Raw genomic sequence first — 24074 nt, forward strand, 5'->3', positions numbered from 1 at the left:
TTGGGGATTTGGCCTAAGTGACTGCATGTGAATGTCTAGTGTATATGCATGAGTGAGTTTTATATGTCTTATATGTTTGGGGTTTGTTTTGTTTTTATTAACTGTATAAAATGATTTCTTAAGGACACCATGATTGATGGTATTTACAACAAGAGAATAAGACAAGTTTTAGAACGCATTGGGATGTCCTGTTAAATTGTGAAGGGCTATTCACAGCATTCTGACTTACCTCTGTGATTGTCTGCACAAATGTTATAATAGTCTAACTGCCATGTGGATAGTCATGACAATAGCTGGCTAATGCCATTGTGCAGTGTATTGGTGACTTTCTGTTTGTACACAAAAAGGGTGGCTGTGAATGACTAGTGTATTTTTAAATTATTAAAAATTAGCTGTGCCTACTGGGTCAAGGCCAATCTGAAATGTATTTGGATCTGTATGGAACTGTTTTGGAAACATGTTGCAATGTACATTTGTTGGGATTTGTTTTCCTGTGCGTTTGATCTTTCCAAAACCACCATCCGGGACAACTGATCAAGAGTAATGACCAAGCACACATCTTTTTGCTGTTGGGCAAAATTGCAAACCATTCTGCCACAGCATCAAACTATTTGTTTAACATGAAAATATGAGAAATATATACATATTATATATGAAGCATAAAAATATTAAAAAATACATAATATATTTTCTTCAGGACACACATCAGTTCAGTCTGAACTAAAATGGTGAAGTTAATTGGCTTTTCCCGGTGCATTTAATTTAAAATATTAAAATGGGGAACAATCCAGGATGCCAGGGAGAGTTGACACAGTTTATGTGCAGTCAGAGCAATATGAACATACTGTGCATGTAAATTCTCTTGGTTCATTATTATTTCATGTTGCAATATACAGACCCTCCTTATACTTCCTGTTTATCATCATTATTTCCCCTGTAAAAGAAAATAAACATGCCTAAACCTAAATATGTCACATTATTCAGGAAGCAGTCAAAGTGACAGGTTCCTCTTCATGCCCTCTTGTCAGTATGGTGAACATTGTACTATTAATATGTCACATAACATATATGACACCAAAAATACTCACATCTGTTTCTGATGGAGGAACAGGCACCATGCATTAACTTTGTGAGACACAGCCTGTGGTACCAGCACTTAATGTTTTTATTATCATTGTTTAAATTACAGAAATATGAACCTAATAAGAGATACAACATATTTAACAATATTTTTTTTATTCAAATATATCAGTATCATCATGCATTTGTGAACAGGTAAGAAGAAAATGTATGGAATTTATTTCATTCCACAATTGGCCTTGTACCATTGTAAAAGATTGTTGTTTTTTTTCCCCCTCCTGCTTACATTTGTCACCTGTCTGTCCATGTGACCATACTGTCAAAGATGTTTGTGTTAAAAGCAAATCTCATTTGTTTCATTAATAAATATATTCATACATAACTGTGGCCATTATTGTTTTCAGTGTCACTATCAGTTTACAGGATTTTGATCTTGTATTGCCTATGCTTTTCTATGTGGCTCCTCAATAGCCTCTATATAAATACATGATTAAACATCTTATATGATGCAAAACCGAAAAGTGTGAAGTTTAAGTCCGGATAAAATGTTGTTACCTCATCAAAAACATACCAGTATTTATTTATTTTTTTTACATACACACATGATCAAGTAATCCTGCATTATTGGACTGTCTACATCTCAAAGCTCAAAATGCTTTGTTCCACCTTGTGATGTGAGGATACTTCTCAAGTTAACAACCTTTAACCTTTTATTCAGTAAATTCTAGGGCAATTCTAGGGCTGAAATTATATAAATGATTCTAGTGAAAGTGTATGAAGTTTAAAAAGACAGTGGAGCACTTACTGTATCACCACATGACATCCCAAAATGAAACAGAATGTTTTCTGTTTGAGAGAAAAACACAGGCTAAATGTGCAGGATTTGTGTTTAACGTGTGAATGAAACAAAACACAACTCTAGATATGTTTTTGAGGAAACAACATTATAACATGAATGTAATGTAATGTAATGAACATGGACATAGCAGTTCATTGGCTAAAAGTATGCTATTTTAAAAAGTAATCAGTTTCTTGCACTTTACTCTTTGTATAATAATGTAATAATGTTTTCAAAAGCCAAATGCATTTTACCACTATCAAGGCTCTACAAACTCACATTCCAAGCCGTGAGCAAGAAATCAAGCATTTTTGTGGAAACATCTGCTGTTAGGTCATCAGAAACTAAACACAAAAAAACAGCTCAGACTGTCTAATGTAAATGAGATGATATTTCATAGAACATATTTCGTTGAACATAAATAGCAGGAGGAGATGCATACATACTGTGTCAAATGAACTCTGTTTCAACTTTCTTTAACAGGGCAAATCCATAGAGGGTTTATAGGGCAAAATTGAAGTCAATCTCAGATTAAGCTCCCAAACATACATACCACAACTGTACAGATACATTAGCTCACACTGAGTTAAAAGCATGCATTAAAGGTGGAAGTTAATGATTTCTTAATCTTAAAAGCTCCCTGTATTGTTTAAGATCCGTTCCTGATTTGACAGAACAAACATTTGCTGTTAATTGTATCATAAAAGGGTATTTTGTTTTGCTTTAAAAAGAATGTAATCTCAACAGGACAGAAGTACAAAATGGCTTTCAATTTCATGGTTTAACAAGAATAAATGTGCTGAAATTCCTGCTTTACACTAACTATACACGCAGAGACATTGGTTAATAAGATCTGACTGTGGCTGGTTCATGCTTGAAGCTAATCAATTGGGCTCTTGTGAATTAGACTGACTTATCAAGTGTCCAGACAGCCGTTAGTCTTGTGCTGCAGTGAAGGAGCGCATTGTGGTGGGGACAAAAGAGGACAAGGCTACCCAGGGCATCTCCAGGGATTGGGCATGGCCAGATGGACAGTCTCAGAGCCCAGGAAAAGTGTGTGTGTGTGTGTGTGTGTGTGCGTGTGTGTGGGTGTGTGTGTGTGTGTGTGTGTGTGCCAACAACACACTCAAATTCCACAACAGTCTGTTCCAGGACTAATGAAAGCGATGGTTATCTGTGAAGAGACATAGAGCAAACAGTTTGGCTGAAAAACAATAAAAAACATGTCAACAGAATAGATTAGAACAAGAACACTGTCCATTGTGTTGTTCTGATTCTAACAGATGAGAAACCAAAGGATTCACCCTAGGGCTCCAAATGTTTATCCTTGTCAACATTTTATAAATTGCCAAATGATATGTCTGCAAAAGAGAATAGCGGTTGAAGAAAATCCAGAGTGATCATTATTTAGCCTTCTGTATTCAGAATATAAGACTTTAGTGTGTACTCCAAGCAGGTTTTCTTCTTACCGTATGTACACTTCATATGTTGCACTGGGGCCTAGTTTTAGTAAGTTTTCAGTAGTCCCTTTAAAAAACTAGATATCCGTTTGATAATTCAAATATTTAAGTTTCACTCTGTAGCAAATCTCAAAGAATGCTTGGTTTCGCTCATATCTCTCTCCCAACCAATTATCTGTGCACAACGAATGGAACTCTTATATGCTCTATATATTCTGCTCCTCGCCGTCTCCATCTGCTGCAGAGTAAAACTCCAAAAGATTTCGTTGTTTGCTTGCTTCGTTGTCATGCTGTCAGAAATTTGATATGACGTAAAACACATGATTAAACCAATCCCTAACAAAAAATAAATGCTGATGGTCTTGGGCTGCTTCTCACTCAAGAGTGCATCCACAGAGAAGATAAAAACAGACACAGGACACTATCAAATCAGCTGCATGGTTTTATTTCTAACTCTGTCTGGATGGTCTCCTTCAAAAATATATAAACACTTACTGAAATAAACAACTTATTGAGTATTAAAAAACCTGTATCCAGGGCTCTTCACAGAATGAGTCTTTTTTATCCAAAACACCTGATGATGCGGAGGTACACAAATGATGATGTGTTGAGTAGGTAGCAACATCACTATGTGGTCCAAAACAAGATGCTCCTTTTTCTCAGATTTAAATTGAACCTGATTTGCCAGGAATTAAAATACTTTACTTCAGTTTTTTTTTTTTATTATAATAATTATAAACATAAATGTTACTATATCTGCTATTCTGCTTGGCCTGAAATAAACCCAGTTATCTTTGTCCTCAACAAACCCAGACGATATACTGGATATATGCTTTTACAGAACACTGTGTTTTCTTGAGAAATGCCATACATAATTGCTTTACTGCAGTTGTTTAACTAGCAATCACGAGGAAGCTTGTCTTTACACACAATGAAATAATTGTATTATAGTGCCTTAGAGATCTAGTGGGGGGCTCATTTCACTAATTTAAGGATGATAATTAGGTTATTCATGTCCTTTAAGCATCAAAAGCAGGGGCCACATGTGAGTCAGGGATGACGTCAATGGATTTAAGATATGTCACTTACTGTGTGAGTCATGGATTTGTTTGTAACCTGTAAAAGTGAAAATTATAATAGAAATTATAGAAACACACAAAAATACGTGCCTGGCAAGCAAGTTCCTCCTCCTTTCAGTTTTGAATACAGTTGTGTCTAAAAGGTGGAAAACACCTCCCCCGTAACATTTAGAACAAAGTATATCACTTTTTCTAACTCAGATTTCAGTATCTGTGGAGACTGACCATAGAGAACATGCAAACTCTCAAAAGAATGGCTCCATCCACCTCCCCCCCTGGGAGTACTGCAGTACTCAAATGTTGAGGTTGGGGGTCTTTGCGGTTCAGCACCACAGCGAGAGTATCTATGAAGTGGTCTATATAGTGGCTTCTATAGATTACAAAAATGAAAACAATGTCTCAAACTTGGTAAGACCTTTTTGGCAATTCCATTACATGCACATCTCTTATTACTGAAATGAATTGTAAGTGCAGGGCAGAGGGAGCAGTGGAGTATCATTTGGAGCGCAGATTAGAGAGGAGCTGCACTGACTATTTGGGCTGGATAAATAGATGGACTCGTGACGTTCAGCAGGATGTGGAATGCTACGTCAGAGCTGCTATCCTGAGATAAACCAGGCAAAACTCTGTGTGAAACTGCGTCATATTCGTATTTGTCTATTGATTCAGAGTATTGATACTTTGCAGCGACATCACGCTGGAGGTCTTCTGCAGTATGTATTGGCGGAATGTTCAGCAGTTACCATGGTAACACAATGCACAAATAGGCAAAAAAGTTTTAAGATAGTCTGACAACTCAAGAAAAAATACAAAATGGACTTAAACAAAACACTTTCAGGAGCCTGTGATCAGCACGAGCGTTCATGGTCCTGTTTAGGTGTTTGTGAAAGTGACTAACTGAAAACCTGTTCTAATGCTAGCTATCTTGGGATTGTAATTTTATGCATGAGCAACTTGTACATGCCCACAAATCCGCTCTCCTGTGGTAGTTCCAACTAAGCCAACTCTTTCTGGTCAGACTGTGTTAAAATAAAGATCACATTAAAGTCTAATTTGAGTAACATAACTTTTCACAGTTGTGACGTTGGTTCAACTCTGAAAAAAAGTGTATTTTTCTGATTTTAGGTCTGTGTTTACATGCAGTAACGAAATACTGATAATCAACAACTGGTGGCATGCCAGTTAGTTTTTGAGTATATTTTTGAGGAACTGAGACACTACATAATACACCTGAACTGGAGAAGCTACTTGGTTGAGTGACTTAATATATTCACTCTTCACATATTTCACCAAAAAACGTTATCCAGTTGACAGAATTCAATTTTCTTTTTCAATAACTGAGACATAGTACAATGCAGTTTTAAAAAATAAAATCCAATCTTCCACATTTTCTCTTTCTTTTGTCTTTGCCACACAGTTTGTCGATCTTTACACAATATTCATTGACAGAACCTGCACAGGTGTTAACAGTCTGAGAGAAATCAAATTAGTCACATCAGATATAACTGTTTACATGACATTTCAATAATAACTCCATAAATCTGATCATGATCACATTATTGATGTGTGTGTAAACAGAGACAGTGCTTAATTACAGTTTGGACTCCATTTGTGCAGTTGTCATATTCTCACATAGCACTAAAGAATTTACTCACTGCAGCATGTCTCAAAACAATTCTACCCTTGTGTGTACAGATGTGTATGTATGTGTATGTGTATGTGTATGTGTATGTATGTATTGGGGTGTGTATGCGTGTGTGTGTGTGTGTGTGCGTTTCAGTAATGATTCATTTTACTGCAAGATAAAGTAAAGAATAAAAAAATAATAATTAATTAACTTTGAGGAACAGTCTTGCTCCATGGACAAATACAAATAAATATAAATAATATAAATATGTCTCCTTTTACATTTGTCAATGACATTAAATAGTCAAAAAAATCTAATAAAACTCAATAATCAGATCAGTCATGTTTACTTGTACATGGCAAATCAAATTGCTTTCTTTTATTCTTCTATTTTTTTCTTTTAGTCTTTGCCTTATTTATGAATTTTCCACATAAAAGTTTTTCATAAACACATGCACAGATGAGAAAGATTTGACTGAAATCTACTACTACTACTACTGCTCTGGAAATTAGATCATGCCAAAATTTTTAGTGTGCAAGTAGCCTACGAACAGAGTAAATACACAAATGCCCCAATAAGCTTTCTTGGAATACTGCCCTTGAACATTTATGGCGTAATAACTGACATAATGTATTACACAAGGCTCTTTTCAAAGGGTGTTTACAGTGATTTAACTAACGGAAGTGATTCAAGACTAAAGAATCAATATAAAGTACTGTACTATTAATCTCAAAAGCTAGACCTGCAATGATTAACTTGAAAGGTCAAACATTTTTTTCCTTTCTGTTTGTCAAGAAGAAAATTGTATTGACGAACAGTTAATCAGTGGTGTATACGGGAAAAATGTAAACAAACACGCAAAAGTTGTCAAATCTTTTCCCATTCACAATTTTAGCAACCAACTTCAGCTCCATCTCTATATAGGCAACATTTGTCACACATCTTATTTGGCTGCTCCATCTCTCCATATGTGAAACCCAATTATTTCACTCTCCACCGCTCTGCAATGAAACAACAATGAATCTTATCCTATAAACACAGCAGAGAGCAGTCTCAAGTGTATAAACCGATTGCCTGTTAAAATACTTGTGACTAAATGGTCACATTTTTCTATAGCGCTTTTCCACCCTTAAGGCACTCAAAGTGCTTTACAACAAGGAACTGCTCACCCATTCACACACACACACACACACGTTCATACACCAGTGTACGCAGAGTGGTGGTGAGGTGGGTTAAGTGTCTTGCCCAAAGATGTTTATGTTGAGAGTGGGGTTTGAACCCCCAACCTTGAGATCAGTGGATGAATGCTCTACCAACTGAGCTACTGCCGCCCCAAATACTCCACATCTGTGAAGGAAAAAACACATAGCCTGCTCAGTTGTACCTACTCTGTCAGTTACAGGCCAATTTGAATGAACTATATCGATCTAGGCTTTTCTAATTTAACAGACTGGGTAAGTAATTATTGCACATTTACTACAGAATTAAACAAAGAAAATATACTAACAAGATGTAAAACAAAGCAAGCAAGTTCATATAAAAAGTGTATAAAAGTAGATGGGGGCTATAGTAGCTCCAGCGATCTGAAGGTTGGCGGTTCAAATCCTGTTCTCAACATAAACATTACTGGTAGATTCAATAACTCACATGTTGGCGGTGCAATTCCAGCTCCCACAGATGAATACTGTCATTCTGATCTTGAGCAAGACACTTAACCCATCTTCCCTCCAGTGTCTGCATACACTGGTGTATACAATGAGTGAATGGGTGAGTCTTTCCTTGACGTAAAGCGCTTTGAGTGCCTTGAAGGTGGAAAAGCGCTATATAAAAACATATAAAAATGTACCTTTATTAGTCCTAATTGTTTCTAACTAGACATCAGTGTCCACCCCAGGTCTGTTTGCCTAACTGTAAAAATCACCATGCTAGGCTACTGTTGTTCCCTTTTGAAGATTCCCTGTTTAGATGTTAGATTACAATCAGAGGCTGTTTGTTATTGTAGCTGCCTCTGAAACACAGGTGTCTGGAACATGTTGGTATCCCCCAGACACTCACGCTTGTCGCCTGATCTATAGGTCTAATTATACAGACAAACACTAGTCATTTTCTGCGCTGACCTCTTCATAGAGGGAGGCTAGCTGCCTGGTTGATAACCCGCTGTAAACAAAGACTCCAAAAGACTCTTCGTGTTGTCATGTTGATATGTCAGAAGAGAGAATATTGGAGCATGATCACGTCCGCCCGTGGCTCTTGTACAGTAGACTTACGTCACATTTCTGCAGCCATTCCAAAAGCAGCCACCCAAGTGCAAAGTAGTTTATAGTGTGTCAGCTCTGAGGATAAGCTCTCATCAGTCATGCACACAGGGTGGCTACAGGCATTATGCCACATCATCTGCCTGCAGCAAAAGTCCTTTGTACTCCTTGTAATTGCCTTCTATCTGCTGGTTCACAAACAGTTGTCAATTTCTATTTTGACTGTTAGTATTTTCTTGTTTATTTGAGGATCCCCATTAGTTTATTTATTTTTTATTTTTTTTATTAGAATGCACCTTGAGATGTGCCATTTTGTTTTGAGGGGGTCCAAAACACACAATACAACAGACAGAATACAAAACTTACAGGTTTATATCGCAAAACATACACACGCACATACAGTCAGACAGACAAACTTGCTCCTTCAGTCTCTGCAAGTGCACAGACTGAAGGAGCAGGGACTACTCTTCCTGACTTCCCTCTTCCTGGGGTCAATCTTCAAAATAAAAGCATAACACATTGACCATACAATAACAGTAAACCACATTAACAATCAATATATAACAGAAACTTCTATCTTAAGGGAAATTGGCAGAAAACACAAACACACACACATAGGGTTTTTTTTATCACAGAGCTGGATTAGCATTAACCCTGTAGCATTTCTTTATTTGCAAGCATCGATTTCTGGAGGTGGTTTTTAAAAACTAGATGATTGTGTATCAGCATCATTTCTTGAGGCAGTTTAATCCAGTAAGAAATAGCTGTCTATCCAAATTTTTCTTCAGTGCAATAGTTCTTGGTTTAGGCAAAGTAAAGATTTCATGGGGAGTTATATATTATAGAGCATATATTAAGTATTAGTGAGAACAGGCTAAAAGGTCTCTGTGTTGCCCATACATTATACTTTATGCAAGGACAAAACTAAACTAGTAGTGTTATATTTAGAATGAAGGCATTATATTTCTCATTATGTGGCAAACACTTTGTTGAAGGACCTTCTTGCTGTGAGGTGAGAGCACAGTGACAACCTCATTGTGTCACCTTCACCATCAGTATGACGACATCCTGCAGTGTGCTGTACAATGTTAATTTGAAATATACTACTTTGTATCGATTCACCTCCAAACGTCATCTTTTCCGAGAGACAACTAAGTACAAAATAGTTCCACATCCATGATTGAATTTATTTACCTTTTCATTGTAAAGTTATTAATGTTGTTGCTGCTTGGTTTTTAATGGTGAATTAAAGTGATTTACAAACCTTTATGTTCAGTGTGTCATCTTCTCCGCCTGTGCTCCTGGATTTATAGCAGCTTGGTCTCATCACATTTCTCAAGACAGCTCAGAGTCCTCTTACATCAGCTGTCCTCTCCTATCCTGCTCTGGTACGGATTTGAATATTTTCTGCATGAAATTGCAAGTGCCCCCTCAGTCTCTCTCGCATGTCAAAAATGGAGCACCTATAGTAAGCTGGAATGAGGGTGACATTTGGATGGGAGTTGGTCAATGCATAGCCCTTCTTTTAGAAAATTTCCCCACGGTATATTGAATGAAATACACTGCCATTATAATCCTATCAGTCTCAGTTAAAGTAGAAAATCCATCAGGCTGCAACTAAAGTGTGCAAAATGCTATATTTTCAGTTTGAAGAATACATGCTACTGCAAAGCCATATTATAAGGTTGAAATAGCAAACCAAGGTAATCCTTTTTTAGATTTGTGTTGTCCGCCATAGCTCCTTTTATATCTCTTTATCTTGGAAGCTACTGTATTTGATGAAATTTTAACTGCTAAAATAGGCACCTTTTCCAATCATTTGAATCCATACTCTCAATAAAACCATACAGTATAGATTCACATCAGGTCAAGTCATGTTTAACTTTGAGCTTTGAAGATTCAGAAGCTTTTGAACGTATAAATTATTGGATAATGTGGTGCTGTATATTGATTTTAGTGTGCACAGTCTGCAGTGCATACAAATTTGTGTTCAACCTCATATGTGTACTATTCTATAATATAATCTTTGTTCATGTTTCATTAAAGGCTAATTACAGATAAATATTTCAGTCATAATGAGTAAATAGATAAATGATTCAGCCTACATCACTGAGGTGGTGTATTAATTAAGTAGCTTGAATCATTCTTAGAAAATGTATTTGTTCTTATGAATTCATTTTTTGTTTGTGACAATAGCTTTGGTTTCTACAGAATGTCTATAAAAAAGACCGGTACTTGACTCTGGACCATGCTTTCAATTTGTGTTAGCTCCTCTCATACCCTTCTCTTGTTCTGATATTGCACAATGACAGGCAAAAAGTATGGGATAGTCAGACAGTCGTTTCCTCTTGGTTCTCAATCAGCATAGAGTTTCACAGGATTCATACATTGTACCGTTTCTCCATGATGATCAGATAAACATATCTGTACACATCTGTATAAATACAGAAAACTCACTCTGATATTCATAATTCATTCACTTTAAGAGCGTTTTATTGAATAGAAGTCTGGCAGAGGCCCTTTACTCTCCTGTTGCACATATAGCAAATAGGTTAGGTGTTTGTGCTACTTACCAATAATGAGCCATAATATGCAGATTAAGATTGCTGATAATGCTGAAAATGATGCAAATTTCCTGTGTATGACAGTCGATGTTAATTAGTGCCACACAAAGCATAGCTGATTGTAAATTAATAGAGTCATGAGAGCAAAGTGATTAAAGCTGCAAATGGTGAAGCTACTCAGATGTAGCACTGAGAAAAGAACAGTCTACAGAGTTAAACAAGTGAGCAAGAAAATGTGCATGACAACAACCCCATGGCCTGGTGTCTTCTACAGACTTATGTCTATGATTACACACATAGCTTGAAAAGAATACAGTGTTACCAGGAGTTGCTTGACAGGATGCTGCACATAAATAAATGTACTGTATAATATCAACACCTTAAATAGCCAATAGCTTTGCATTGACTTTGATGTCATTTGACTATGTACAAGCAATATTACGACAGAGATCTTCACATAAGGTCCAAGGTCTCCTATAATTGTTATGCACAATTACTGCATTTACTGCAGTCACCTCATGCCGTACAGTATAATTCAGTTGAGTGTTCAATTATGGTTATGACTATCACTGTGTTTTGGTATGGGTACTTAGATACTTGGCTTTACATTGGTAGTTTAATTGAAAATTGTTGGTGCTGATTCTTAAATGAATTATCTAGAACAGTGTTTATCACACCACACAACTGAGTTGAAAAGGTTCCACAGCACACCACTAAAATATGACCAAATGTGACAAACATTGTTCATGCCACTGTGTCTGACTGGCAGCAGTGGCTTTTTTGCTCTCATTTTTTGGATCAGAAGTTTTACCAAACTATAATATTAAATTAAATACATTTGTGAATCTATTTACTTAAATTGGAATGTTTTTTAAGGCACTAGTGTGACCCAGCACACAGGTTGAAAATCAGTGATCCAGAATCAAAACAGATGACAAGACAAGAAAGCATGTTTTTTTAATCATTAATTTGTGGTGATAGTAAGTTTCAGTAGTACTATAACAGAGTGGGGTTGACGGAGGTAACTTCACTATTGCACCCTCTCTTACCTGGATGAAGGTGGAATTTGAATGACGATGCATTTCTTTAATATATGTGCATGTGCATTCCATATTATTTAATCTCTGTTGCAGTATCTCCTTTATCCTGGTTGCAGAGGGGGATCACAGGGCACAGTGCTTTCTCCTGTTCTGTTTACACTATGCATCCCTCATACATGCCTCAAATTTAAACCGATTTAACAAAATGCATGTAAACCTGGGAAGTGTGATTGAGCTGTAGTGGTTCTATTGTCCCTGATCCCAATAGCACATCTGGAGAAAACGGTAGGCACTTGAATGCTCGTGGTATGTAACAGCACAGTCCTATTACATATGGAAGCAGACTAGGAGAGGCACTCAACTGCATGATTGAAGAAACGGTCAAATATTAGTGTTTGGGGATTTAGTCGTTAGTTGTTTCAGGTCATCTGCTATGGCAAACTACTGATAACTAGCATACAACAAGTATGTGTTATTTCATTGTTTTGGCCCGCTATGTTAGACTTAGACAAACTTTACTGATCCACAAAGGAAATGACTTAGATACAGGAGCTCACTCATCACAATATAATAACAAAGAGCAACAATTTTAAATGTTAATAATTAATACAAAATAAGAAGCAAAAACAGCAAGAGACTGGTGTCAAATAAATCCGTGTATCATTCGTTCATTCGTTTTTCAATATAAAACCAAAAATAACAAAACGAAAAAACAACAGTTTTCTTCGTTATTTGTCTCCAAAACCAAAATGAAAAAACGGATAACGATTCGTTTTTTCAGTTTTCGATTTTGTGTTTAAATGAAGAATGGAAAAAACGGATAACGGCCGTTTCCCGTTTACATGACTTCCGTGACTGCGATACCGAACTTTTGCACCGCATACGGACTGAATCAGGACTGATCCAGGTCCGAGACCAGAGCGGGACTGAGACCGGGACCAGAGCGGACTCCGAGCTTTGACTCCGAGCCTCCACGGGGTCCGAGCCTCAGCTTCGAGCTCCAGTCCTGCCGTGGGCTCTGAGCCTCCGGTCTGGTCCCGGACCTGGTCCATTTGAACCAAAAGCTCTTTGTTCGATTCATTTTCATTGGTGTGAATGCGTCAGTCGGAGGCTTTGCTCCACCTCGGAACCAGCCGCGGTTCTTGAGCGCGGAGGACCAGAGCAGCTCTGTCCCGGTCTCAGTCCTGCTCTGGTCTCGGTCTGGTCTCGGACCTGGATCCGTCCTGATTCAGTCCGTATGCGGTGAGACTGGGACCAGAGCGGGACTAGAGCGGGCCTGAGACCGAGACCGAGACAAGACCAGGACCAGACCGGGACCAGACCGGGACCAGACCGGAGGCTCAGAGCCCACGGCAGGACCGGAGCTCGAAGCTGAGGCTCGGACCCCGTGGAGGCTCGGAGTCAAAGCTCGGAGTCCACCCTGGTCCCGGTCTGGTCCCGGTCTGGTCTCGGACCTGGATCAGTTCTGATTCAGTCCGTATGCGGTGCAAAAGTTCGGCATCGCAGTCACGGAAGTCATGTAAACGGGAAACGGCCGTTATCCGTTTTTTCCATTCTTCATTTAAACACAAAATCGAAAACTGAAAAAACGAATCGTTATCCGTTTTTTCATTTTGGTTTTGGAGACAAATAACGAAGAAAACTGTTGTTTTTTCGTTTTCTTATTTTTGGTTTTATATTGAAAAACGAATGAACGAATGATACACGGATTCAAATATGGCATAATTGTACAAATGTGTATGTACTTCAATGTTTGTATTTGTGCTGCATAGAGCAAAAACATGTGAGTAATGCAGTTCTTGGCATTTCTGAAGGTCAAATGCTCAACTTAAATGAGATGTCACTTATCTATTTCTGCCAAGAGTTTGGTTACAGTTATAATACTTGTTTTTATTGGTTTATGTAGTTGCAGTATTTTAGGGCCAATACAAAATTAGTGAACACACCTAAATGTCTCTTAGCCATCTGTACACACTTATTTTATGCTTTTATGCTGCATGTACTCTGAGTGATCTAACAGGTTTAAGGGCAAATATTGCATTTGGTTGTTTTGAATGCATTGAGAGAGGGTGGGAAGGGGGAGTACAGACAGTTGGTGCAGTATTTGTTGACTGGTGGTCCTAGATTTCAACATGAAGACCCTCCCTCAACCTTTCTGCACAAATAGTGCCACAGTGGCCCCATAAGTACTTAGGACTCTTATATGACAGCAAACAAGACTGGACTGAAAACATCAATCTTCTCCACAAGAAGCATCAGGGTAGGCGGTTCTTCTGGACATAGGTATCTTTTAACATCAACATAGAGCTTCTGAATGTTATCACACTGCTGGCAAATGCACTGCTGTATGCTGTGCTGCTAATGCCCAAGGGAAATAAATAATAATCCTGTGCTACACAACTGTCTAGCACAACTTTGGACCTGATAGCCAGTTTTTGTGTTTATTTTGACAACCAAACTGTTTTATTGGGTTTTAGTGATTTACTTATTCAATATTTAATTGATTATTGTCTGTCCATTTATATATAGCGCATTAGCAATTATTAAAATCAAAGCAGAGCAATAAATAGATGTATGTAATAGAGACTAAGTTGCCTTATTTAGTGTCTCTTTTATTTGTATGTGTTTAATTGTTGTGTCTGCAGTGGTTTATACCCCCATAAAGTCAATTCTGATTCTGCCTTTTGAAAGGAGCTATATTCCTGGAAGTGTCTCTGTCCCCATTAAACATCATAAGGTTAATGCAACAGCATAGTCAATCATATATTAACCATCTCCATATAATGGTAGGATAAATCAAAGAAGTTGGCATCTAATGTATTATTTAATATCTTGCCAGGCTAGAGTTCACATATACTGACGACAGGTTGTGCTGACTAGAATACAAAGTCTTTTACTTCCAGCTATAACATAAAAAAAAGAGGCAATGGTATATTTAATTATGTAATTTATTACTATGTGCTCCCCATAACAACAAACAGCATCAGTAGTGTACACTTGGATCTAGACAAAAACAAAGGAAAGCATGAGAGCATCTGCTGTCGCAATACACAGGCAGCAGCACAGGGGTGATACAGTACAAGGTTGGCCACGCAGCAAGTCTGTCTGAGGCTCAGGGATTGTCATTGATCTATAGCTAACCTATGTCTCCTAACTATCTCTGCGTAGCATTAGCAGCAGTGTTGTTTAGGCAGTGAGGAGATGAAGGAGGAAATAATACTGACAACTACGGACACCATAAAAACAATGTTATGGACTCACTGGTAATACTATTCTGATTTATTGGTTACAATAAGACATTGGTTTGGTCATGTAAGTAACCAGTCAACTACAAAACAGCTGTAAAAAAACAGCTTTCTTACAAAAAGTTAAACATCTCAAAATTGAGCTTGTATATTTACATCTAATTGTTTGCTAAAACAATGTTATTTCTATGAAAGCAGAAGACCATTTGAATTATGATTAAACAGAACTTTACTCCTGGTTAACAGCTTATTGTCCAACTGGTACTGAACACACGGAAGAACAAAGCATAGCCTTACTTTCAATAAATATATGCACTCAATGCTATATACAGGAACTATACACTGGCACACTGGAGTGTGAGTTTTTTGAACTACAAAAAAATGTTTTTTTCTATTGCAGTCAGATGCATGGTGGTTGAGAGAATATCCTTTTAAAATAAATAATGTTTACTCTCCAAAATCCCTCACCTTTAAAAACGCAATTTCAAAATAGTTTGGGAAAAAACACTTTCTACATAGAAGTCCAGCTTTGGTGCTTTCAGTATGGTGTTGTAGAGGTACATATGAAATCAAATTAGAGGGAGACTGAAAGGGGCTAATGTAAAGCTTCATTTGAGTGAATATTGATTCTATCTGCGCCAAAGCCAAATTCCATACTTTGTGTGTTGCACAAAACCGCCTTTGGTGATGATCTGATGAAGCTGTATTTCACTTTTGTTGAATACAAAGATATTTGTTTTTAGGCCACTGAAAAGAAATTGTAGCCTACTGTAAAATAATAATAATAATAATAATAATAATAATAATAATAATCATCATCATCATCATCATAAAATCTGGAGAATCTTGCGCTATCATCTAGATCATCTAGTTTTACACCAGAATATTCTTTAACCCTCTCAGGCTCAAATAAATTTTTAGTATCAGGAAAAATCTGATATTTGGGGAAAATTACAATATGGGGTAGTAATATACAATCCTGACTTTTTTATCCTTTGTGAACAAAACAAGTATTTTGCACTTCTGGCAGGCCGTTTGCGTGGAGCCAGTCTGCATCGTCCACGTTTATCAGCATGGATGGGAGAAAAGGCTCCTGAGTAAAAAAAGCTCATAAAATATGGATGTGGAGTAAGTAGGTAATTGGAATTTAGCTGTTGCAAATCTACAACGCCTTCCTGGAGAGGGTTAAAAGTACAAAACCAGACCCATATATGTAGTCCCTTTTCAGTTCCATTTGCACATAAATATTAAATAGTTTTCATCCAACTAAATGCTTCAAATTTAAACGTACAACTCAAGGGAGCAGTAAGTAAGTAAGTAAAGCAGAAGTAAAACCTGTCATTACAGAATAAATGTATCTAATTTATTTCCAATAGCATTCTATTTTTAATGGGTTATTACGGTAATCTGTTGGGTAAGAGTGGAGTAAATATTCTTTGGTAACATTTATATTGTGAATGGCTTGTTGCACTTGGAAAATTGTACAAATACTTGCAGTACACACAGTAATTGCTGATAGACACAGCTCTGTACAGTTTTGAACAGTAAAGAGAGTTTCAAATGTGTCAGATGGTCTGAGTTATCTTCCTTGTCTAAATTCTATATACATTATCATTTTATGTTTTGCATACATGTCCACATATTCTCACTCAGTCATACATTTTACCAGTAATGATCCAGCAGCTCATCAGGTTTGTCCATGGCTCTTTAGCTAACCTTTAACTTCACTGTTTTTCCCTATTGCTAGGCAAATGGTAAGTTTAGCTTTTAGAGATCCCGAGCTCTGTAGGTTGTGTTCACATCCAAACATTCTAATCTGTACTTTAAAACCTAGCTGGAGAACAAGTCAGAAATTTATTGTAGACTTTATTTGCTGTTTAACTGTCAGTTTGCAGATTTGCTGCTGATTTGTATTTAATATTGCTGTAATTAATGGGCCAATCCACATGAAATCAAAACTGACATAAAAACATAATCTTGCATCAGTTTAAAAAAAAACTACAAATAAATACTTTGATCTCACAAAGGTTCAGGAAATGATGCCATTAATCAACACCAAAGATGAAACTCTGAGCTGAAAAAAGCTCAGCTTTGTTTATTATTTGTAAGAGATTGGCTCCACAGACTTTTTGTTTGTGGTGTCAATCTCTTACAAATAATGATAAGATTCATGTTAACGTAAGGTTAATGTTTAGGTGAATTGTTTGAGTTTTATAGACCTATGCCCCCCATCTGAATTTATGACATAATCAATATCTAGAATGTGAACGCAACCTATAAAACTCATGAGCTGAGGAAAGATGTGCAATTCTTTCATCTGACATAAAGGAAAATTCCCCTTGGACCTTGTGCCCCTACCTGCTTTGTACTCTAAACCAGTAAGTGAATAAATATGTTTGTTTCAGTTCAAATGCTCAGGAGTGGAGACATAACAGTCAAATGTCAGGGGCTAAACAAAGTGAACCAGCACTTTTCTCTTTCTCTGTATTTGTCTGCTGTGTGACATGTGGCGTTAGAAGACTGGGGATGAAGCTGGATTTTCTAGTGTACATCAAAGTCCTCTAGGGTTGGGTTCCACTTTCATCTCTTCACTTGAGAATAAGCCGTGGGCCATCGACTGGAGCCACTGGAGCTTTGGCGGGAAGCTGGTTGTCCATGAGGGGGGGCTGCGGTGGGGCGTAGCTGCCGTGGAAGCCTCCTCGGAGCAGTGGTGCTTTTTGATGTGCCCCTCTTGAGCGGGGCAGAGGTTGTTCGGGGTTTGGTCGCGCTGGTTGATGTGCTTGGTACTCTGCTGGCTGTGGCTGATGTTCTGTTAGGTCCTTGCTTACCACCGCGAGTGCTGTTAGCGGCTGCAGCTGTGAGGGTATCCAGGAGTTGGGAGGCCGATCCGAAGCGTAAATGCTCATCAGTCTCTGTTGCTTCGGAGAACAAAGAAACTGCTCCGCTGCGCAGCCTGCATGACTCACAGCACAGTTTGTTGTAGCCAGGAATAGAGCAGTAGCGTGCTAAGACCTCCATTTGGCAAAAGATGGATTTGTCTCCATTACAGGGTTCATCTGAAAGTCAAATATGTACATAAAAGTCATGCAGTAAAATATCAAGAAGTAACTTTGTTCCGCAACCAACCTCACTATGTACACTGTGTGAAATGTGTTTGTGTTTCTTGACATGTTTATGTTATGTATATTTTTAGTATGTTTTGTATGAGAAAAATGTTTAATAATTGCCATAAAACACATAAATTATCATTTAAAACGATAATGTTTAAAGGGATAATGTCAACACACTTCAATTAAAGGCATTTTATTTATGTATTATAAATATATATTTTTAAGACGTAAACTACAAGGTGGAATTGATTTTAAAAATTTGGACATGACAGTGTGTTTGATGCATTCATCAGTCCTATAGTCATCACTCACAGCTCTTGTTTATTTACTTTTTTAAATCACCGTGGCTCATGTCACCTCTGCAGAGTTGCTGTATAAATGAAAAAAATATATATTACAAATTTCGCGGATAACGATTAATTTTTGGCAATGGCAAATGGTCACACTTTTATATAGCGCTTTTCCACCTTCATGCCACTCAGAGAGTTTTACATCAAGCAAACACCCATTAATTCACCAGTGTACTCAGACACTGGGGGCAAGGAGGGTTAAATGTCTAGCCCAAGGACACAACCTGTAAGAACTAGAATCACACTGCCAACCTGTGGGTCAGTGGACCTAACTGTACAACCAGAGGTGTTTATATCAAGAGTGGGATTTGAACCATCAACCTTCAGATCAGTGGACAAACACTCTGATCCTAATACCTGTCTTAGTTTTTTCATTTTTTCATTGCCATTAGGTCGTGTTTAATTCAAGAATGTGAAAATCTGGTCTAACTTTTTCCAGTTTGTGATGCGATAGTGACATTACACGTGTGTGGAGCTCACCATGACAGGGCCTAGGTCTGCACTGCCGCACAGTCTCTGGTTTGTCTCCTGAACACTGGTCTCCGATTCGACAGGTGACCAGGCGTCGCTCCCAGCCCTCCCCACATGTCACAGAGCACTACACATGAACACACAGTGAATAAACTCTGAAGTGCAGGTCAGACAACATATTTCACTAAAACATAGTCAACACAATTATATTCAAACTGGGACAAAACCCCAAAATAAAGTTAGCCTAGACTGTGACTACACCTGGATAAAAGCAGGACAAGTGTATACGCAGGCGTATTAATCTTGTGGCTAAAAGTCATACCTGCGTGTTTCAATGCCACCACTATTAAAATACATGTTACATTAGTCCTTTGTTGGCAGTGATTGTTTAAACCAAAGTCCCCAGATACTAATACTAATACTAATACTAATACTAATACTAATACTAATACTAATACTAATACTAATACTAACAATAACAATAACAATATTACTACTACTACTACTACTACTACTACTAATAATAATAATATCAATTATTGTTATTATTATTATTATTATTATTATATACAAAATAACATTTCAAATTAGATTTTGATACCAACAAAATTGCTTGATACTAGATACTGATTTAGATCCCACAATGATAATTATAGTATGTGACAAATCATATAAATCATAGTTTTTTTAATATCACGATGTCAAAATATTACAACAGTGAGTTTAACAATTTTTTGAAAACCCTACAGTATAAGAATTAGTAACATGAAAATGTGCCCACCAACCAGAGGGTCAGTGTTTCAAACTTTGCTTCAGTGCATGTCACGTCATTCACAATGTCTATATGTAGTGCATAGAACCGGTTGACTGAGAGAGAGAAGGCATCCAATGTAAAAATCTACCATCACAGTGCAGATGGATTACAACGTCAAAATCCTGAAAATAAAGGGAGACACTATAGGATTAAAGAGGAGCTATGTCTAAGCTTCTAACAGGAATGTGTTCACACAAATTGCTAAACAAATCACATTTTAACATACAAACCAACATCCAATTAGATGATGTATTGGCCCTGGCTCACAGCTGGATGTCAGATTTATTGGATTGTTTAAAGGTTGCCAGATCTTTCTTAAGTAAGATGGAGGCTGTAGGGCTGATTGAAATCAGTAAGAAAACCACAATTTTATAGTCATTTAAAATTAAAATGGGTTCAACCATGCATCAATAAATTAACATATTGTTTTGTTAAACAAATTAAAAAACATGAATCATTCAAATTCATTACACGTTTTTTGTTTTTAATTAATTCAGCTATTTTTTATTTATTACTACCACGTAACAGAGTACTGAATATTGTTTTCCAATATTCATGTATTTACCATGGAGATTCACAACCATTGATACAATTTTGCGCATACCAAGTCAATGTACTCTTTGAGCTATCTAACATAAACAGGATTATGTCAAGAAGGACATTTTAAAATCCATATCAAATAAATCAAACTCATGAAGAAAAGCAATGAAGAAAAGCAACTATTATTGATGTTACACAGTGGAACTGCTTCTGGCCTTTAAGTATTTAATAAAGTGTGGCTTGCTCATGGTAGATTTGCTGCCGTACATTTGTGGTGTGATAAACCAGTTGGGCCGTAGAGGATGAATTAAGCAAGTAAACTAATAAATCTAATGTTTATCCAGTATAATTAATTATCATGTTCATACTCAGAGTAAGTATAGCTAATGGCTATTTTATTAGATTAATTGTAGGAAATCCAACGGTTACTTCATAGTATTACTGCACTGCAGGTAGATTTGTTTAAGTGGATTAAAAAGTTTGTCCTGCAGCAAATATAACATTTATGTAACCTTGTTCAGGGCAATAAATAAGCATTGTGTGTTAGTACTCCTCTGTGAGATGAATAGATTAAACATTTTGCATTTTTTCTTGTTTTTCATTCACAAAGATTGAACAAGCTGCAGCCTTGAAGCTTGTAACAATAAAATTAGCTGCTTAACATATGCAATTATTACAGTATTTTCCATATTCTTATCACATGCCTCTACATGTGACAAACTATTGTACAGTGAAAAACAATGGTGATGACTGAATAATAATGGTGTATTACATTCTTCTAAATTTTATGAAAAACTTAAATTAAATTAATAAGATGCTGTCTGGTATTTTGGAAATGGTGTACCATCCTTGGATATGGAGTTAGTTAAAAATGTGACATTGACAAAAGTGTGAAAGTTTATGTTGTTACCCGTCTTTGCCTCTCTTAGAGAGACTGTCATGTGCACTGACCTCAGACCAGGGCCCTGTCCTCCACTGGGAAGGGCAGGGGCTACGGTTACAGGCTCGGCGGCTCTCGGGCTTCTCTCCGCTGCAGTATTTGGTGTGGATGGAACGGTTGGTGCCATCATGGAGGTACTGTACACAGCGCACTGTCCGAATCTGAAAGCCCAGGCTACCACACGTTTTGGTACAGTGCTCCCACTCATCTGAAATCCATCTGCACAAATCAATAAAGAGGGGACGAGTGAGCATCAGTGGGATAAAATACTTTAATCTTTGGGCCTACTTTTTTCACTGAAGTTTAGTACCTGGCATGAGTATACTCTGAGTCCAGTTCTATATATCTGAACAGGGTTGGGAAGTAAAGTAAAGTAAAGTTCAGCATAGTATACTCTTTTATTTGGTGGTATACGGTTCTATCCTAACATAAAAAAATATATATACATTGTAGTACTTTATCATGCAAATTAGGTTTCAATCTGCACAGTATTAGTCGATTTAATAATCCGCACTTTTGATATGAGAACAACCACAATCCCTTTTCACCTCAAGTCGCCCAAACCGAAAATGAGATATCTTTTGGCAATTCTGTAGAGGAAGGATTTATGAAGGTGCACTGCTTTATCTACTACAAAGTAAACAAAACTGATCTAATAGCTATACAACAGAGGTCTTCAATTAAATTTCCCTGAGGGCCAAAACATGTCCACATTTCAAAACTGAGGTCCACAGAAAATCTGCCAGAAGACAATTTTTTATTTGCCAAAATATAACAGTAAAATCAACATTTACAAATTCCACAACAACTACTAAAACCATACAGTGTTTCTTTTTCAAATACTACTGCATTTGTTGGAAAATCTCAAATTGTATAAAGCAAGTTAACACAATGCCTCAGCAGAAATGCATTTTAAACATAACCAATGAAAAACATATCTCTTTAATGAAAGAAGTGGCACCAATGTGAAGAAGCTATTTCTTAAATCTGGTTTGTAATGTGTGGTCCTAAAAAACGGTCCAAGGTGAACATATGTCAGTCTGTTTCTATCCTCATGTTGTTCATGACAGAAAAAGATGCTTCACATACATAGGTAGGTGATGCCCTTCATTTAGCCTAGTGTGAGAAATGCTACAGTCAGACAAGATGCAAAACCAGACTCCTGAACCAGCGGGGAGATGAGCAGGAGTGAGGAGTGGTGTTAAGTGCCGCTGTTGGCTGCTGCTGTTTGTAGAAATGAGTGCTTCTGCTCTGGTTACGTCTGTACAAAGTTATAGGCTACATGCTGCTATTTTATGAGATAATGATGATAACTTGGTATTAATGAGGAACATCGGTACCCTTGCAATTGGAAGTACGAATGTTATTCGGGGAACACAGGCACAAGGGAACAGCAGGACCTTTCGTAATTGGAGGGCTGACAGGTTGTTCTTATGTAGCCAGTCAGTTTAAATTCAATACCTCTCTGTATCTTTCTTGAATATTTCAAACACTCTGCTGGGAAATGCTCTCAAATGCTACTGCTCTGTAAAATACAAGGCTTAATTCACATGATCAAAATGCCACGTTTTATTGGTTGAGTAAATATATCATTTTGTAAAATGTAATTAATTAAAAACCTAAATTGTGCATTTATTACTTGTATGGCGTGTATGTATTTGTTTTAAATGCTGTTGATGAGGGAGCATTGTTGACAGTTTATTCAACAAATAAACAAATAGGACCCAGGCCATAACAATTCAAATTACAGAACAAAATATTATAAAACATATATTTAACAAAATATTATGTTTTGAACGGTGAAACGTCATGAAAGAGTGTTGCACGAGTCACGAGTCACGAAGAACGGAGCATAAGTAGTTTATGTACAGTCCAGTTCTATACATTAGAGTATATACAATAAAGAAGTTCATTATAGTATACTTTTCCATTTGGTGATATACAGTAAAAAAAAAAAAAAGTGTATATATATATATATATATATATATATATATATATATATATATATATATATATATATTATATATATATATATATATATATATATATATATGTTGCTGTTCGCAACACAACCGGCGAAAGTGTACGCTCAGTGGCAGGGTAATAACACCAGAGCAGACCCACCAAGGCTGGAGACTGAGAGGTACTGGAAAGGCATATGGGAAAGGGAGGCATCACATAACACCGATGCACAGTGGCTGGTGGATCTGAGAGAAGACCACAGCAACCTCCCTGAACAGAATCCAGTCACCATCACAGTGGCAGACATCCAGGGAAGAGTCTCAGGTATGAAAAACTGGACCGCACCGGGCCCTGACATGATCCATGCGTACTGGCTAAAGAAGCTCACTGCCCTCCACGAGCGCCTGGCAGCACAAATGAACCAGCTGCTAAGGGATGGGACTCACCCTGAATGGTTAACCCAAGGGCGTACGATCCTGATCCTAAAGGATCCCTCAAAGGGTGCAGTCCCATCCAACTATCGGCCAATAACCTGTCTCTCCACAACATGGAAGCTCATGTCAGGCATCATTGCGGCTAAGATAAGTGGGCACATGAATCAATTCATGAGTGCAGCACAGAAGGGTATCGGCAAAAACACCAGGGGAGCCAAACACCAACTCCTGGTTGACCGAACAGTCGCCCGCGACTGCAGAAACC

At 37.3% G+C, this 24074-nt stretch overlaps 1 protein-coding gene across 1 annotated transcript in view; it reads right to left on the reverse strand.

Moving 5' to 3' along the window:
• Window positions 1-14877: 14877 nt before the first annotated feature.
• Window positions 14878-24074, reverse strand: part of adamts3 (ADAM metallopeptidase with thrombospondin type 1 motif, 3) — a 113769-nt gene continuing 104572 nt past the window's right edge. Inside the window, exons 21-23 of the mRNA XM_055161928.1 lie at window positions 21425-21632; window positions 19129-19246; window positions 14878-18244 (exon numbers count right to left, since the gene is read on the reverse strand). Coding sequence (XP_055017903.1) covers window positions 17769-18244; window positions 19129-19246; window positions 21425-21632 — 802 coding nt within the window. The 3' untranslated portion in view covers window positions 14878-17768. The remainder of the gene's footprint in view (window positions 18245-19128; window positions 19247-21424; window positions 21633-24074) is intronic.

Source organism: Boleophthalmus pectinirostris, unplaced genomic scaffold, assembly GCF_026225935.1.
Source record: "Boleophthalmus pectinirostris isolate CB_2022bp ecotype Guang Dong unplaced genomic scaffold, ASM2622593v1 HiC_scaffold_4, whole genome shotgun sequence".
Classification (NCBI taxonomy): domain Eukaryota; kingdom Metazoa; phylum Chordata; class Actinopteri; order Gobiiformes; family Gobiidae; genus Boleophthalmus; species Boleophthalmus pectinirostris.